Source organism: Rutilus rutilus, assembly GCF_951802725.1.
Source record: "Rutilus rutilus genome assembly, chromosome: 1".
Classification (NCBI taxonomy): domain Eukaryota; kingdom Metazoa; phylum Chordata; class Actinopteri; order Cypriniformes; family Leuciscidae; genus Rutilus; species Rutilus rutilus.
This window is the reverse complement of record NC_140209.1, coordinates 23903500-23922171: the sequence shown is the minus strand read 5'-3', so window position 1 is coordinate 23922171 and position 18672 is coordinate 23903500. Positions and strand designations below refer to the sequence as shown.

General features: G+C 38.1%; 1 protein-coding gene across 3 annotated transcripts in view; it reads right to left on the bottom strand.

The window, feature by feature from the left end:
• Positions 1–1693: 1693 nt before the first annotated feature.
• Positions 1694–18672, bottom strand: part of LOC311276864 (interferon-induced very large GTPase 1-like) — a 37185-nt gene continuing 20206 nt past the window's right edge. For 2 of the 3 annotated variants that reach the window (XM_084386848.1, XM_084386847.1), the window contains exons 3-4: positions 6961–7055; positions 1694–6603 (exon numbers count right to left, since the gene is read on the bottom strand). In XM_084386848.1, the coding sequence (XP_084242974.1) occupies positions 1837–6603; positions 6961–7055 (4862 nt within the window). In that variant the 3' untranslated portion in view covers positions 1694–1836. The remainder of the gene's footprint in view (positions 6604–6960; positions 7056–18672) is intronic. The other variant, XM_084386849.1, reaches the window with a different exon arrangement.

Sequence of the window (18672 nt, the reverse complement as noted above, 5' to 3'; positions counted from 1 at the left end):
GAATAGATTAAAGTGTAAATGAAATGAAGTACAGTCTTATAAGCTCTATTGATGACATCATCAATACAGAGCCATTTACACCAGAGCACTTTTCTCTCTGCTTTTTTGCTCTAACTGTTGTGCCTCACAAACACACAGTTAAAGCAGCCAGAGAAAAACCTAATGTTCAAATGTCAAGGGCAAGAGCCCAGCTAAAGCCAACACTGATCACCATCATGGTAACAATAAAAAAAAAACATCAACATCTAAACCTCCGTTAATTCTCAAAAAGACCTTCTGATTATGACAGAAATAAAGTCAGTCTGGTTAGTAATAAGTGAAGCTGGTAATGCTGTTTGTGGAGTTGTTTAATCCTCCTCTGCTGAGATCTTCACAGATTGAATGTCTTATTTTCTCTTCAGTTGATTTCATCTAAAGCTGTGGCTTAAGTCATTTGTTTACAGTAAAATCTCAGTGTCAAATTTACTAAACAAAAAAGTACAATTCTGTGATTTGCTTTGTGTGATTTTATGTGTTTTTGCACATAATGCTATAGTGGAGATATGCTAGTGGTTTAATGATCTGTTGGGATTTAAAGGGTTTCTGTTGAGTTTTGTGTGTCACCATTGTGCTGAAGAGTAGAGCCTGAGCTTCAGTCCAGGATGAGCAGAGAAACACAGATGTTATGTTGCATGTTGCTTTATTTAAAGGCAGTGACTGTGTAGTTGCTGATGCATTGATGACGTTTTTAAGTTTTTCAACTCATGCATGTGTGATGATGATCACTAGTAGGATTTAGTTAAATTGATGTTTCTAGTAAATATTTAATGGCAATTGACCAATCAATTTTCTCAAATGAAGTGAGTTATCTCAGTTTTTAATTCAGTACATTGTTAATAACAGTAACATACTGTAAAGATTACATTAAAGAACTGTAAATTCACAGCTGCTCTTGTTTTGCTGCTTTTACAGGTGTGCTGTATAATTTTACAGTATAATTGTAGTTTATGATTTACAGCACTCTTGTAAAATGTACAGGCTTACTGGCAACCACAATTGCCAGTAAGTTGCTGTAAATTTTACAGCAATTTGTTAGTGCTGTATTTTTACTGTTAAACTGTAGTTGATGTTTTACAGGACTCTTGTAAAATTTACAGGCTTACTGGCAACCAAAATTGCCAGTAAGTTGCTGTAAATTCTACAGTAAATTTTTTACAGTGTAGTGTTAAACATATTCAAATCATCTTAATTCACAAGTTCACATAATATTTTAATCCCATAGAAAGCTAGATGGGCAGACACAGGAGTTTATTGGAGGATACTGAAATCACTAATGGGTATCATATTTATATTTAAGTTTTTAATTTTAAGTAATTAGTAAAACATTTTAATCACTCATAATGTTCTCTAAAATAAAAATGAAAACATGTACATTTTTGGTTAAGATGCACAGTATATATCGATATATATATTGTAAATATAGGTAAAAAAAAAAAAAAAAAAAAAAAAAACTTAATTAAATAACTATGCAAAATAGTTGCCAGTATCTTTGAAATGACACTTCTCACTGAAGTCCAGGCTAATTGAGCTGCATTCCAGTCATTATTTTGAAGTAGAAGGTGGGAAAACTTTGAGTTCAGAGCTGTCTGGAACAGAGCATTTAAGTAGAGATCACTTCACAGATACTGATGTGAGGAATATATTTTTAAAACAGAACCCTTCAAATCTTTAACTCATCTCTCTGATGTATTCTGTGAACTGAGGGATGATTTTAGATGCACTGAGGCGACAAACAGATACTAATTTCAAAGTGTTCTCTGAGTCGAAAACCAAAAGAAACGTATTTTACCTATTCATTTACATGTATTTATCCAAACTCTCAATAACTTCTTGTTTTGAGTATTTTCTCCATTCATTTGGAATCTCTCCTTCCCCCTCAAATGTTTTCTTGTGGTATTTTCCCAGATCTTTCTGGAATCTGCACACAAACCACTTCCAGTAGGGCAGTTCGGTGAGATCAGGGGTGATGCTCCAGTCTGCATAAACTCCTCCTGCTCTTCTGTATTCTCTCCAGAGGACTGTATCATCTGAATCATTGGGATGAAAATATAGAGTGCTGTTTGCTACTGCTGATGTGCAGATATGGGTAGACAAGTTAGATGTATTATTGTAATATGTTCCATTGAGACCAGTACTACGATGAAAAGGAGCACTGTGTTCTCCATAATGGTTTCCTATGGAGTAGGTGCAGACGGCTCCACAGAATGGGCACTGAACCCAACAGCACTGACAGAAGTGATCAATCAGAATCTCATCTGGCCTGAACTTATAGTCCAAATTTAATGGGAATGTATCTGTGTTTAATCTACTGCTGATGTCAGACATTATAGCAGGAAGCTCTTTCCTTATCACATCTTCTAGGAGGTTGAAATCATCAACATCATCATGTTTCACTGCACTGAGGTCTTTTTCAGAAAAGATCAGCACATTTGAGAGCTGCTGTGTGAAACTCTTCAACCACAAACCAACATCTCCTCTGTTCACTTGAACATGTTCAGTAGATTCATGTGCTGCTTTTATGATTTTCTGCTGCAGGAGTTTAATGTTCTTCTTCATCTTGGGTAAAACACTGACACTGAACTTATCACTGATGTACTGACTGACTTCATCTCTGATGAAATCCTTATAGTGATGGCTTGGAAAATTAATGTAATCTATGTATTTGACAAAATCCTCCTCTTCTGCCAGTGTCTTCAGGATGTGTTTCTCTAGATTTGATCTGTTTCCATTCAGTGATGAACAGTTTTTCATTATTTCATATGTCAGATCTCTGGCAGTCTTCTTGTAGACACTCTGCTCAATGGGCTCTTTGAGTTTCTGACAGATGATCTCTCCAAAAATGGCAGCTGATGTTGCTTCATGACAGTATTTCTGGACAACACTGTAGTACTCTTCTCGCTTTCTCTCAACACATATTACAGGATCATTGGCATCTCTGAACTTTCTGTGCTGCTCAGTGATTATCTTGTTTGCTTTCTTACAGATGGAATAAACCAAATCCATGAAGAATTCATTCTTGAACTCATATTTCACTGATTCTTCCTCATGTTTTTTTACTCTCTTCTTGATGTAATCTGTGAGTTGTTGAATGTGGCTGATCTTGTAGCCCATCGTTGAAATGTTAAATGAATTAATCATTCTGTCTGTCTGCTGGTCAACATCTGTGACTAATGATCTTATTCGAGCTTCATCGTCTGGAGACAGAGTTTGAATACATCCAAATGTTCCTTTAACTGTTCCTTTTGTGGAGTTTTTGAAAATAACATATTCAAAATAACTCCACACAGTGAAAATGTTGATGTACTCATTGTCCTCTGTAATGTCACCCTCAAAGACGTTACTGAGGATATCTCTCACATCTCTCATTATGTCAATGTCTTTGATTGGAGGAGTTTCTGTGATGATCTTATTCACACTCTGTTCCCAAAACAAAGCAAACTCTTTCTTCAGTGTTTCTTCATCATTTGCTATGTCTTTGCGTTTTAAGTGAAGTTCTTTGCTCTTTTCATAGAGAGTGTTTTCATGATGTGTCCTCTGAGCATCAGTCTCTTTCTTCAGGTCTCGCTGCTGAAGAATCTCGTTTAATTTCCTCTTTGTTTCTCTCACAATGTTTTCCTGAAGCTCTTTGATTTTAATTTCAAATGATGATTTCCACTGAATCAGTATATCTTTATCTTTGTCTTTCTCAAAGAATTCAGACATTGATTTTTCCACTTCTTCGCTTGTCTTCTTCAGGTCTGTTTGAAGATCAGTTTCCTCAACCTCATGAATTGCTTCATTTTCTATTTTGTTGTGTAGTTTGTTCTCAGTTTCCATCATGGCACTGCGAAGACTCCAGGACCACTTGCTGTATTCAGTCTCCAGTTTCTTGTAGGCTGAAATTTCCAGAGAATTTCTGAAGCTGAATACAAATCGTTCATTCAGTAAAGCCTCCCAGAGATCTTTAATACGGACTTTAAAGTCAATCGGCATCATTCCATGTGACTTTGAGGCATGATACATAATAGTTTCCTTTAGTTCTTGAATATTCTCACAGTAGTTTGGGTTTGGTCGTGCCATGGGTGGGTTTCCTTCCCAAAGATGAGCAAAATATTTTACATCATTCTGAATATCAAATCTAATGACATCACTGAAACGTTCTGCATCACAGTCTTCCTCTTCAGCAGCGAGTTTTGTCATCTCATCCAGTGTCTCCTGCAGTCGTCTCCTTCCCTCCATGTTTTTCTCTCTAGCTGTGACGTCTGAAACGTTCTGATGAACAAACACACAGCTGGGATTCAGTCTGACCTTCTTCATCCTCAGGAAGGCCTGAACAACAATCTGAAGAATGTCCTGCATCTCAGCTGGGTTTTCACCAAAGATGTTGATCAAGGTCAGATTTCCAAGACCAACAACAAATGTGGCCAATTCATTGTCATGATCTCTTGTTGATCTTCCAGCCAGTTCTAGAGCACGAAGACCCTCAGTATCAACAACCAGAATATAGTCAAAGTTCATCTGTGTTTTCATCTTGTCTGAGACTCTGACCAGCTGCATGAAAGCTCCTCTGGTGCACCTGCCAGAACTGACGGCAAATTGGAGTCCAAACATGGCATTCAGCATGGTGGATTTCCCAGAGCTCTGAAGCCCTAAAACTGACAGCACAAAGACTCTCTGATCTCCCAGTTTCTGGAGGAGTTTATCTAGAACAGCAGAGATCCAGATCACAGGAACATGAGCAGCATCTCCATCCATCAGCTCCAGTGGAAATCCAGAGATCATCATCTCTGCTGCAAGACTCGGGAGAGAAGAGAAGTGAAACTGCAGGTCTTTCTTGTTTTTCTTCACAGATGAACATGATTCATAGATCTGACCGATCTCCCTCATGATGTGCTCCAAACCAAAGGCTGCGGCTTGAAGATCCTCAGATATTCTCTCAAGTTCTGCTTGTTCAGCTTTGAGTTGTTCAGATTCATCATGATTCTCTTTCAATTTTAAGACTGCTGACCATTTTTCATTACACTTATGATGTAGATCAGAAAGGTCAGCTGAGATATATTCATCCATGATGATTCCGAGCCATTTAATGAAATAGATCTTATCTCCAGAGTCTGTGTTCATTTCTTTAATGAAGAACTTCATAAACTCACTGATGTCAGATTCATGCTGCTGTTCACGGAATTTCTTCATCTCATTTTGTTTTCTACTGATGTCCATTTCTGTCTCATTTGCTCGAGGTCGATGTAGTTCTTTGTTCTTCTGACTCCACTGACGCCACAGTTTTCCCTGATGAGGCAGAAATGATTCTTTGATTTCTGTCAGATCTTTCTTCTCCAGTAAACTCATCATCTGCTGTGCTGATTCTCTTCCTCTCCTGCAGTCATCGTCATCTTCCTCATCTACTCTGATATCTGAGTGTTTGGACAAATCTTCAAGTCTGAAAGAGGAAGATGATTCTGAGAGACAGTCATTTATAGTTCTACTGAGTTCTTCGCGTACATCTGACTGACTTCTGTCTTTAAGACCAATTTTAAATTTCCCTTTCTTCATCTCAGTTATAGAAGATTCATCCTCAGTAAAAAGACAAATGAGTGGCTTTCTGTCCCTGTACAGGTTTTGGATTATTGTTGCGTTTCTGTCATTGTTTTGAAGTTGTGGTAGAAGAACAACATTGACGGAGGCCATTTCAGTGAGGATCTGCAGCTGTTTCTCATGATCTCCTGCATCACCGTGTAGATTACAGAACGCAACACAGTCAGTGAATTTATCATCATATGATCCAGAGGGACAGAACCAGGCGATCTCCACCACTCCATCCATCAGGACTCTGGTTCTGCTGCTGCCTGGGCAGTTCCTGTGGAAGAACGTGTTGTGTTTCTCATTGATCAGACTGTTCATCAGCTGAGACTTGGATGAAGACACAGAGCTAAACCTGAAGAAAGACACCATTGGAGTTTGTGCCTTATAGACCGGATGGATTTGACTGATGATCTCATTGTTTGTGTTTCTCATCTTCCAGCTCTTGTTGATTTGTCTGAATGTCCAGAGAGGAAACTCAATCTGTTGTGTGTCTGGATCAGGAACAAGCAGAGGCAGAGCGTACTGACACTGGGACAGTTTAGTGACCATCAGCTGCTTCAGGAAACCATCAGCACAATGAAACACAGCCATCTGAACATCCATCGGGTGGATTCGCTCAGATTTACTTATACCTTCATTAGACACTGACCTTAAATTAAAAAAAAAATCATGAGAATCTGCCTCTTGTCTAAATGAATCATTAGTGCCTTGTTCATTGTGACTTTCCTCATTGGTCTCTTTAGATTTAATGTTTCTTGTTCTGTAGTTCATCATCAGTAGTTTTTGAATGAAAGTCTGAACCAGCTCCTCTTCAGCACAAGACTCATGGGACTGTAAAGAATGTACAGAATTTAACTGAAGAACATCTGCAGCTCTCAGTTTATTGTGATGTCTGCCCTCAAGATGAAGACTGTGAAATAGATTCATTTTTTTAGTCAACACTTCCTGTTGTAGGTGTTGATCTGTAGTGACTTCTGATGTTCCACAGTGCTTGTTTTCTGCCTGCTGAAGAAATAAACAGTTAATTTACTTTGAATATTTTGTTTTTGTCTTAAAGTGCCCCTATTATGCTTTATTATGATTACTATGACTCCTGTTGTTCCAATGTCTTTGTTTTCTCCCCGTTTAAAACACAATGTAGTGAACTAAAACAACAACAAAAAGAAATGTTTTATCATAAATAAAACAATAATGTATTTGTTTTATTCAGGGTTTTCTAGCTGTTTAAAGTTTGAAACATGAAAATATTTATTCAGATAATTATGGATAAATAGGTAGTATGTAAACTAGAGGTTTTGAGGTTTAAAGTGTTATAATGGATGAACATGAACTAGTTTTCTCCAGGTTTCTCTGAACACTCACCTGTAGTGAACCATCAGTTTCTCTTTCTCTGAGTTCTCTTTTCTTTCTCTCATTGTCATAATTCTTTATCTCTATATCATTGTCACTCTTTGAACCTGTAAAAAAGGGAAATGGATCAGTGTTAAAAGCTAACAACATTTTTCAATATTAGATGTTGTAACAAGGTCTGCTTTCTGCTTCTATAGCATCATATATAATTTTAGATTGTCTATAAAGAATTGTGAGGAATGGTGTATTCACACTAGGCGATATGAACGTGTCGTCTGACTATAGTGTGATCGCTCCATACTGTGTCTGGCCCGCTTGTAGAGCTGGCCTTGGTTCAATTTGGCGTGGGCTCTGTGCATGTTTTGAGATCGCTAACAGAGCCAAAGCACAGAACAACTACTACTTTTGTGTGCGACAATTGCCCCATGGCAAAGTCCCAGAAAACAACGAGTACACCTCAAGTTCATCAGATTTAGTGTTAATGGTGTTTAGTGTTTGTTTGGTACATTGTTCTTTAAACATGTTTACTGTAGTTTGAAGTAATGTTGTTGTTGTTGTTGTTATGATGATTTTTGACTACACTTTTGTTGAAATAAACAAAAGCTATCTGTCCTCTAGATAACCCCTCTTAAGGTCACACTATAATTTGCACATTATAAATGGTGGAGCAGTTCAGAGACCCACTATAGGGACTTTCTAAATTTTCATCAGACAGTTGTTCTCTATCAAATAGTTTAGAGAAAATATGCAGTACAACCAGCCCGTTCTCATCCCAAGGCGTCATAATACTGACGCTGTTGACATTTCGTCTACATCAAACGCACATGGCACCCTTTATCGTCAATATGAGACGCAGATAGTAATGGGCCAGAAGGCGCCTCCTAGCGGTCTAAACCTACCCATATCCGAACAAGGCTCTGTGCGTGTCATATTGACGCTAAAGGGTGCCATGTGCGTTCGATGTAGACGAAATGTCAAAAGGGTCAGTATATGACGCCCTAGGATGAGAATGCGTTGGTACAACAGTGTGTTTCAGTGTTAGCTGGGTGTTTAATATGGAGCAGGAGATGTGACAAATATTTGAATTTTATACATTTGAATTTTAGAACTGAATTATTTTGTATTTTATAGATTTGTTTTTCAAACATAAATGATTCAGATTGTAAAATAATAGTAGCAAGATTTTCAGTCTCACTGCTCAAGAGAATTGTAGTAGTTCTTGATGCTGCTCTTGGTATTGATGCTTTGGGAAACCTCTTCACATAACCGGTGTCTGAGCATGTGTAAACCGGCTCTGTTAGTTTGTAGTGTGTGGCAATGAGTTTCAGGAAGTGTGTTTGTCTGTGTCCTCGTTTTATGACACCAGAGAACATGCATGCATTATTGGTATAAAAAAGTATTGGTACAATAGTGCAGACATAGTTAAAAATGAAGAACATACATTTTTATTTTAAGCGAAAAATGGACAAGTGTAAATGCATCTGGTTGTTGAAACCACATCAATTTTACTCCACCCAACAGTGCTATAAAATAAATGTGTGAGACCTTATTATTGGCTATATCATGTTATAGATGCCAGATATGACAACACCACTGCAACACGCATCACCACAGCTGAGCGATCTATTCATCAAGCCAACGCTCAAACTGCCGCAAATGAAAGTGAAAGAAAGTCGTAGATGCTGCTCAACACACAATCATCTTCATTAATAGTAAAGAAACAAAATGATATTACCAGTGCTGTTGTAGCTCTCTCCTGTCATTGATTTTGAAATTAGCTGATGATCAATAAAAATGTAGCTCATTTCTGTTGCTTTCAGTGACGTGAACTCTGCATTGGCCTACACTAAATCTGCATATAGCGCAGGAATTGAAGACAGGATTTATATCCGTTTAACGAAAACACACTTATGTGACCAGGTGTAAATGGAATTGTTTGATCAGTAAAAACGCATGAAGTGACCAGGTGTAAACAGGCCCCTAGCCTAGACGCCATTAAAAAAAAAATCAAGTAAACATGCAGTGAGCTAGATACGCAACACAGTATGAAGCCTATAGTCATTTTTCAAAAGACAAAGTGCAATAAACAAAACGAGGAACTCCCGCACACTATCAATACTTGCAAATGAGTATCAAAATTTTATTAGCAACGTTTCGGTCTCACCAAAAGATCAAGTGCAGAAACTGAAGTTACGACCGAAACAGTCCCAGGATGGGAAGATGACAAAAACTATTTTTTTGAGGACGAATTAATGTACTGCAAGTATTACAAAGGACAGAAGCAAGCGGGCATTTAATTGTTTTGTTTTTAGCACTTTATACTTTATTGAGGTGTTCATTCTTTTTATACATTTTGAAGTAAAAATAATAATTACATAAAAATATAGGCAGAATTTACATTTTTGGGTGAACTATCACTTTAATAATTTTATTAAAGGGATAGTTCACCCAAAAATGTAAATTCTGTCATTTATTACTCTCCCTAATGTCGTTCCAAGCCTGTAAGACTTTCATTCATCTTCGGAACACAAAAGAAGTTTTCCTTCCCTCCATTGACAGCTACACAACTGACACTTTGATGCTTCAAAAAGTTCATAAAGAGATCATAAAACTAATACATATGAATTGAGCAGATTAATCAAAACTTTTTTCACTGTGCTCCTAAATTTCTTTGTGTGCTCCAAAAAAAAATTCCATTTAGGAGCACATGTACTCCTTGGGAAAAAAAAATGCGTAGAGCCCTGGCATGTGTGTTAAGTTCACAGTGAAGAAGTTCTGCTCATGCTTTTTTTTTTCAAGTAAAGAGAAACAAGCGTCTGCACGCCGGGCTCCCTGTGGATGGAGGCTATAATCAGCATGAAGCTGGGTGAATAGGAGTGCGTTGGGTAAAAGGCATTGCGTCCCATGCTCCCATTTACCACCCTCTCCAGGTATTCAGATTGGAGTGTGAAATAGGGTTAAATGCTTCCTCCTAGACAGTCATCTCCTTAGGGATGATGCAAGGTAAAGGATTAAGTTGGGAAGTGCGCAGTGTGTCCCTCTATCTAGTTGGCCTCCCTTCCCCAATTATTGTTGGTATTTGAAGTAGGGAAACACCTCTTTCGACAGGTGGTACTTCATCACAATTAGGGTGTGGGGTGGTGTGGCGCAGTGGATAAGACACATGCCTTTGGTGTGAGAGACCCGGGTTCGAATCCACTGTGCGACACCAATGTGTCCCTGAGCAAGACACTTAACCCCTAGTTGCTCCAGAGGCGTGCGACCTCTGACATATATAGCAATTGTAAGTCGCTTTGGATAAAAGCGTCAGCTAAATGTAAATGAAATGTTCCCCATAGGGTTAAACCATCTCGTTCCCCTTCTCAAGGAACCGGGTTGCATACGGAAACTGAGATGTTCCCCAATTTGCCATACAGCTGTCAATCTGTCCTGTACACTTCCTTGTCCTGAGCTCAATGAAAATCAAAGCCAAATAAACATTTCTACACCTGAAACGAGAAGCTAATAAACGCACAATTGAGATGGAGTTTGGTTTGTGTGTGATTTTCTTGAGATTTGGGGTATTTTCATATGAATAAAGAATGTTTACATTATACATAAGCAGGTGTAACAATTAGCTCCATATAAATGCTAAATATAACATATTTCAACAATTATATGACTAAAATCCACATTAGTGATTGGAAGTTAATAAAAACACTCTATGGTGGTTTAAAGTGAGTTTTGAGTGAAAGTGTAATATTAATCTTTTAAATTGTGTCATGTAGCTTGATGCTTGTATCTCTAACGCACCTGTTGCTCCTGGAGCTTTTTTATTCCATAATCTATTTTGTTAAAAGAATTCACATAAGGTCCTAAGAATAGGTTTTTTTTTTCTTTTTTTTCTCTAGAAAGACTAAAGATAATAGGTGGATTATTAATGTACAGTGAGATGAATGTGTTGTTGATGGGCAAGCCATCATGCCAGAATAAAGGCTAAAATGGCCTTTATGTTTGTTGTAGTCCTTAAAAAGGCATTTCTGTATAGGAAAATATCTCCCTTTGCTTTGAACGTCGTAACTTAGCAGATGTTGTGTATGCTCAAACAGCAACATTACACACTAACTAAAGTTAAAAAAGGGAAATCATAAATCAACCACCCCTTTAAGTGCTATAATCGGGTCCTGCATCTACTGAGTAAATGTGAAAAGTGAGACCCAGTAACTTTGTTTTGGTAAGCCTTTCTCTGCAAGCATGTCAAAAAATGAGCCAATCAGATTTTGCTCCCCTTCAGACACATGAAGGAGATCTTATTATATTATTACCGTCCTTAATCTGCATGTTTCACCCATGGCGCCGCCATTTGGTTTTCGCAAGAGACAACAGTGTAACCAGTTCTAACGCAATGGCAAAAGTTTGAGCAAAGCATGCAAACTGTTCTGCCGTTGAGCACAGACGAGCAATGAACAGCAAAAAAAGGTCACAGCTGTCTTATAAAGGCCTCAGAGAACTGTGTCTAAAACCTTTGTAAAAGTTAAAGATGGCGGTGCAAGTCGATGAGATGATTCAATGCAACTCCACAACAACTACATAAATGTATCCACTAACCATTCAGAAACGTCTAAAAGTTAAACTCGTCCTGAGTCTCTCCGTAAGGCTGAACTCGCTACTGGTTATTTCTGAGATTTAGATGAGTGAGACGCGTACTTTGTTATTGCCGGAGTGTCCGAAGCTCCAGTATCCAGCAGCTCATTTGCATTTAAAGGGACACACACAAAAACAGAGCGTTTTTGCTCACACCCAAAAAAAGGGGCAAATTTGACAAGCTATAATAAATGATCTGGGGGGTGTTTTGAGCTGACACTTTCTGACACATTCTGAAACACTTTAGTCCTAAGTTTACATTCACCTTGTAGAATCTCCAAAATGTTATCATAAAAACATTGTTTCTATTTAGTACTGCCCTGAAAAAGCTTTTTCACATAAATGTTTAAAAGCCTAGTCCACAAAACAAAATACAAACAAAATACAAGACAAATTACGGCTTGATTTTAATATTGTGTGTCATTACCTGAATGATTTTTTTTCATTACCCTACATCATTTTTTTTTTTTAAATGGTTGTTCATGAGGAAACATCCTCCTGTTCCTGCACATTCTTTGCTTTCCAGCATCTTCTGCATATTTGACTCCTTACTAGCAGTGACTATGATTGTGAGATCCGTCTTTTCACACTGGTGACAACTGAGGGACTCATACACAACTATTACAAACCCTGCAAACATTCAGTGATGCTCAAGAAGGAAGGATTAAGAGCCAGGGGGTGTAAACTTTTGAACTGGATCATTGGTGTAAATTGTTCTTATTTTGTTTAAAAATTCATTAATTTATGGTGCGTTCAAGTCCTCCTGGGAAGTTCGTACGTACGAGGTGGGAAGTCGTTCTTATAACGGCATGTGCGTTCAAGTCACTTTCGTCGGAGCAAAATGGCAGAGTACTTTCTCTTAATTAATTACACAAAAATACAGTATGGTTCTTTAACTCTTGTTCTAGAAAATGAAGAACAAAGAAATGTGCATCAGGTGTACTTTGTATTTTTATGTTTTTAATTAATTTATGAAGCCACTGCCAACACATCGTTACATGTTGCATTGTTATATTATCATATTCTGTGTTGGCGATTAGCTAACTGAGCTGTTAATAGAACAGCCTGACAATCACAGCTAAATACCTTTACGTATTGTGTATTCCGCCATGTTAATCACTGACACGCCCCCAACTCGTAAAGATCGGAGCTTAGAGAAAATCCCGAGCTCCCCACTGGTATTTACGACATTGTGGTGGCGTTCAAGTGCGTTCAACTCGTAAATACGATCTATACGAGATGACTTGAACGCACCACTAGTCCTGCCCTTCAGAGGATAAATAAGATATTAGCATGCAAAACAAAATAAGAATAATGTAAACATCACCATCATGTTGCTCAAAAGTTTCCCCCTGGTTCTAAATGCATCGTGTTGCATTCTTGAGCATTACCTTGCAGATTCTGAAAGATGTACAGTAGGTAAACGTATGGCTGCAACAATACATTGCAATCATTTTGTAAGGGTTCAAATATTAATTTAAGAGCTCAGTGTTGAGACATTTCGCTGGAATTTGATTGACAGGCAATCTGACCAATCATAATGCAGATTAAAGTCAGTGGATTTGAACCTGAAAACTGATGTGTATTGATTTATTTTTGCAGGTCTGAAGTTCATTCATGTTTAATTTGTGCTATAACTAGAAGAGATTATAAGTTCACATGCTGCTTGAACTGAGGCCTACACAAACCGCCACAAAACAGTATTTATTGTTTGAATTTCATAAAAATTACAAAATTTGAAAACTGAGACTTTATTTCGTACCAAAACCTGCTCTGTCTTGTCTGTTGGTGTTGTTAGTGTCCTCTTTGCGCCGCAATATGTTTTTCACCATGTGAGAACATGATGTGTGGAGTGAGAGCGGAATGGCTTGTCAGATGTAGCAACAGTAACTAAGAGAGGCGGGTCTTTGTGAAAGGTCAATTTAAAATCATTTAAATCTTTGTGGACTCGGCCGGACTCGACTCGGACTAGGATGTTAAGGACTCGGACTCAAGTCCGACTCGGCCCTCTTTAGACTCGGGCTTGGACTCGATTGTTAAGGACTTGGACTTGACTCTGACTCGACATGGGTGGACTCGGACCCAACACTAGTTTAAAGACCTTCCCACTAAGCAAAATGATGTCCGAAAGACGTCTTTTCAACAAAAATCGGACGTTGAAATGACGTCCACTGAGGGTCTAGAAGGAAAGTTGATATGACGTCTTTTTGCGACGTGTTCTGCACGTCCGATATAGACGTTCATCGAACCTTCGTACAAGTTTAAACACTAGTTCAGATGTGGCCATTGTGGACATATTTCAACATCATTTATGGTCTCATTTAGACATAATTACTTTGACTATTTCTGTCAGATGATCTTAGTGAGAATTAACAGAGGTTTAGATGTTAATATTTGTTTAATTTGAAGTGTCACCATTGTGGTGATCAGTGTTTGCTTTAGTTGGGCTCTTGGTCCCCTTTCTTTATACTTTAACTTTTCTTTGGCTGCTGTAACAGTGTGTTTGTGTAACACAATTGTTGTGGCAGAGAAAGCCTAGAAAAAGTTTGAGTGTTATCAGCTCAATGTTGATGATAACATAATCATCACAAAATGGGCATCTAATATTGTTTAAAGTTTTGTGTTTATATTTGGGATTGATAACCACCATCCTTGTGGAACTGCATTATCGGTGCCAAAAGCATTAAAATTATAACTTATTTGAAGGTGGATTAAAATCATGTGCACATGTTTTGAGCAAGAGTATCATATAGTCACACACAGACATCAAGATTTTGGATATGAATCACAACAACGGTGACAAAAAAAAAAGCTTCATCCTGCAATGCATGATGGGTAGCTTTCATAGTACAAAACTCATCCTTGATTCTCAAGCTTTTTTGTTTTGATTGTCACCGTTGTTGTGATTCATATCCAAAATCTTGATGTCTGTGTGTGACTACATAATACTCTTGCTTCAAATTAAACAAATATCAACATCTAAACCTCTGTTAATTCTCACTAAGATCATCTGACAGAAATAGTCAAAGTAATTATGTCTATATGAGACCATAAATGATGTTGAAATATGTCCACAATGCCCACATATGAACTAGTGTTTAAACTTGTACGAAGGTTCGATGAACGTCTATATCGGACGTGCAGAACACGTTGCAAAAAGACGTCATATCAACTTTCATTCTAGACCCTCAGTGGACGTCATTTCAACGTCCGATTTTTGTTGAAAAGACGTCTTTCGGACATCATTTTGGTTAGTGGGTTACATTATGAACCGTTATGTTTTTATTACCTTAGAATGAGACATTTCTCTCTACACACACCATGGGTCCCCTTAGATCGACATGTTTCTACAGTAGCCCTAAACGCACAAATGCGTTTCGTCACTATGTTGTTCTTCAATCAAAGAAGCTTGAATAAAACACTCACACAATGATGAACAAGTAACAATATTCACAATAACATATCGTTTTACTTAGGGGTGTAACGATTCATCAACTACATCGATGTATCGATTTATATTCCTACGATCCAACTGGATCGATCTGTGCTCGGCAAGTTGGCCTTCCGGACGACATATATCGATCTAATATCGTTTTAAAAGGTAATGAATCGATTGTATCGATACTAGGAAATAGCGCATTGGATTTAAGCACGTTAGACTTTATATGGATGTTTTTTCTTTGCACTTTTAATGATAAAGGCGTTAAACGTTACTCGATTCAGTCTGCCTATCTGTGTCGTCGTCGCCATGCGTGACGCGCCAGCAGCAGCGCAAACACAACAAGCAACGCAAAGTCTCTCACCTCAGAAAAACGGACTGTCCTGTCCTCTCAGCCGCTATACTGCAGTAGCGCGCACTCTTCAATTGCACGCGCAAATGCGGCGGCGCGCGCTGTATCACTTCACTAAAGCGCAAAAGAAATACGAGCATGCAACGTCGTAAATTAGTAAGTTAAGAAATAAAAGTAAAATACCAATAAATTTCGTTATTGGTACGTCATGTGTGTTGCTATTTATCAGGAGCAGTTTCCATGTTTCTTTACCAGTTCTTCTAAGTATTGTGTATCACCATGGTAGCCTAATTGTTGTTTGTTTCCATAACAAAATGCCACTTACTGGTTTTGTATATTTTTATATGACTGTGGTGGCTCATACCAAGATTGTATTAACAAAAACTAGTTTGGGACTGCTATTTAATAGCTTAACCTCGCAGTGCCTACTGTCTATCAGTATTTGTCATATTCTTAAAAAAAAATTAAGTAAAGGGGGACATAACTTGTGTGTCAACAATTTTTGTGTAAACAAATGTATTATAATAGGCTTATATAATTCCTAAAAAGGTGGGCCGCGGCTTGATGACCATGAGGAAATGTGGGTCCCATGGCCAAACTATTCAAAACATCATTCTATGTTGTGATAATCGTAATTAATAATCACAATTACAATTTCAAGGGAATAATCAACAATTATCATTTTTGTCATAATCGTTCAGTCCTACTTATTAAAATAAAATGTGAATGCATTTTACATTAATTGTTGTTTACTTGTTTGTTTATATCTATAATTAATTGATACCTGATTCCCTTACAAGAATTTTTGGCTAAAAAGTTACTGAATCGATTTCAAGTCACTGAATCGTTTCGGATCGGATCGTTCTAAATGAACCAATATCGTCCTTGAATCATATCGACAACCACGAATCGCGAATCGAATCGAATCGTTGTTAAAACGAATCGTTACACCCCTAGTTTTACTGAATTTTTAAGTAAACCTAATTTCTTAATTTATCTTTGTAAAGAAACCTCATTGCTGAACTGGCTACTCTTTGTTGTCTCAGACGACGACATCACTTCCTGTCAGTCACCGTAACTTCCGCTAAACATAACTAAACATAGCTAAACATTACACACTGCACCTGTAAAGGGGTCATATATGCATTTTCATGTTTTCCTTTTGGTTTCCTTCCATGTCATTTGTTACACTGTAACTATATATTTGAAGGATAACTCTTGCCAAAATGCAGAGATGGTCCTCACAGCAGAACACGGAATCCAGGGGGAGGAGTTGGATCCAGATCCAACTCCTCCCACCTTACGTATACCGAAACCTACCCATCTCCACCCCCTGATCCCTAAACCTACCAATCTCCACTCCTTAGCTCTAGATCCAACTCCGCCCCCTGGATTTCATGTACTGCAGTGAGGTGCAACTGAAAATGCAACCTAGGGTATTTTTGTTAATCTACCCTAGGCAAACTGTTTAAAAGCATAATTAGAATAAAAACGGCACTTAAGTTTGACCGTATTTTCGTTTTCGGTCAAATTGCCTTCTTAAAGGAGTAGTTCACTTTAAAATGAAAATTGTGTCATCATATACTCACCCTCATGTTGTTTCAAACCTGTATGAATTTCTTTCTTCTGCTGAACAGAAAGGAAGATATTTAGACGAATGTCAGTAACCAGGCAGTTTCTGGGTCCCATTGACTTCCATAGTAGGAAAAAAATATACTATGGAAGTCAATGGGACCCAAAAACTGTCTGGTTACTGACATTCGTCTAAATATCTTCCTTTCTGTTCAGCAGAAGAAAGAAATTCATACAGGTTTGAAACAACATGAGGGTGAGTATATGATGACACAATTTTCATTTTAAAGTGAACTATTCCTTCAATGGGAGTGCTTGGGGCACGATAATGATAGCATAAAAAAATCGCTATTTTTGAAACACTAAGAAGGCTCGACACAACATCAGACTGTGCTTGAAGTATCACCAGGGGCTCTACACATTAACTCAAGCATTGAGAACAATGTTTGTATACAAAGAGTTTACTCAAAATAAATATTTTGAACAACTCACTGTGTTTTAAAAATCGACTATTTTTGACTGACAAAATGCCAGCGGACGGAAACACAGCGAGTTGTTCAAAATATTTCTTTTGAAAGAGCCCGCAATTTAGCAACAGTAGCTAGACTGGATTTTACAACAATCACCGATCGTGCTGATTCTGTCGTTAAGTTTTAGTGAGAAATGACAGCGTACTGCTTTGGAAGCCGAAATCTAAAATAAAATCAGAAACATATCACAGATCTAAGGCAGGCTACGTTTAAATGTTTAGTTCTGTCCTCCGTCGTCACTGTCGTGTTGTGCGCGCTGTGGGACCGCGTGAGATTGCTCAGGTTGCAATTTCAATCACACAGCACGGAGCAGTGTAGGCCTACAGGAATATCTGGACCACAGCCAATCAGAGGCAAAGACCTGCCCCATCTCTGTCTCTGATTGGTTTAGACCAGGGGTCGGCAACCCAAAATGTTGAAAGAGCCATATTGGACCGAAAAAAAACAAAACAAATCTGTCTGGAGCCGCAAAAAATGAAAAGCCTTATAAGCCTTATAATGAAGGCAACACATGCTGTAAGTGTCTATATTAGCTGTAGTGTCTAAATGTTTTTTTTTTTTTTTTGTATTTATATGTCTGAAACCTAAAATAAACATTGTGGTTGAAAACACTGAAAGGTTGTGATATATTAAAACAAAAAATATTTTTCCATTTTCATATTTTTTAAAAAAGCTCCAGGGAGCCACTAGGGCGGCGCTTAAGAGCCGTGGGTTGCCGACCCCTGGTTTAGACCATGATATGATCAACCATGTGTGTGAGTTCCGTCAAAGGAGAACAAATGCTTTGTTTGTGGTAGGGGTGACCCCGAATAGTTGAAGATTCGATGCATCAATATGCGGAGCCTGAATCAACCACCACCAGTCGAATCTTCGTGGGTGAAACGAGCATCATACCATTTTGGCAATATGGGGGTGCTCAATGTCAGTTTTGGTCGCTTTATTAAAAGTTGTTGCTGTGTGCAGTGTGTAAAATAAAATAAAAATAGTTTTACCCTCCTGCTGACTACCTAGTGTCGTGCCCCTCCCAACCCATTCACACACACATAGATGATTCGACTATAGAAAGTTTCGACAATTGATACGACTATGAAAATTCATAGTCGGGGACACCCCTAGTTCGTGGAGAGGCAGCTGATGCAAGGACGTTAGGTGCACCGCTGCGACCTAGGAAAATTTTTTAGTTGCACCCTTAAAAATTTTGGTCGCTC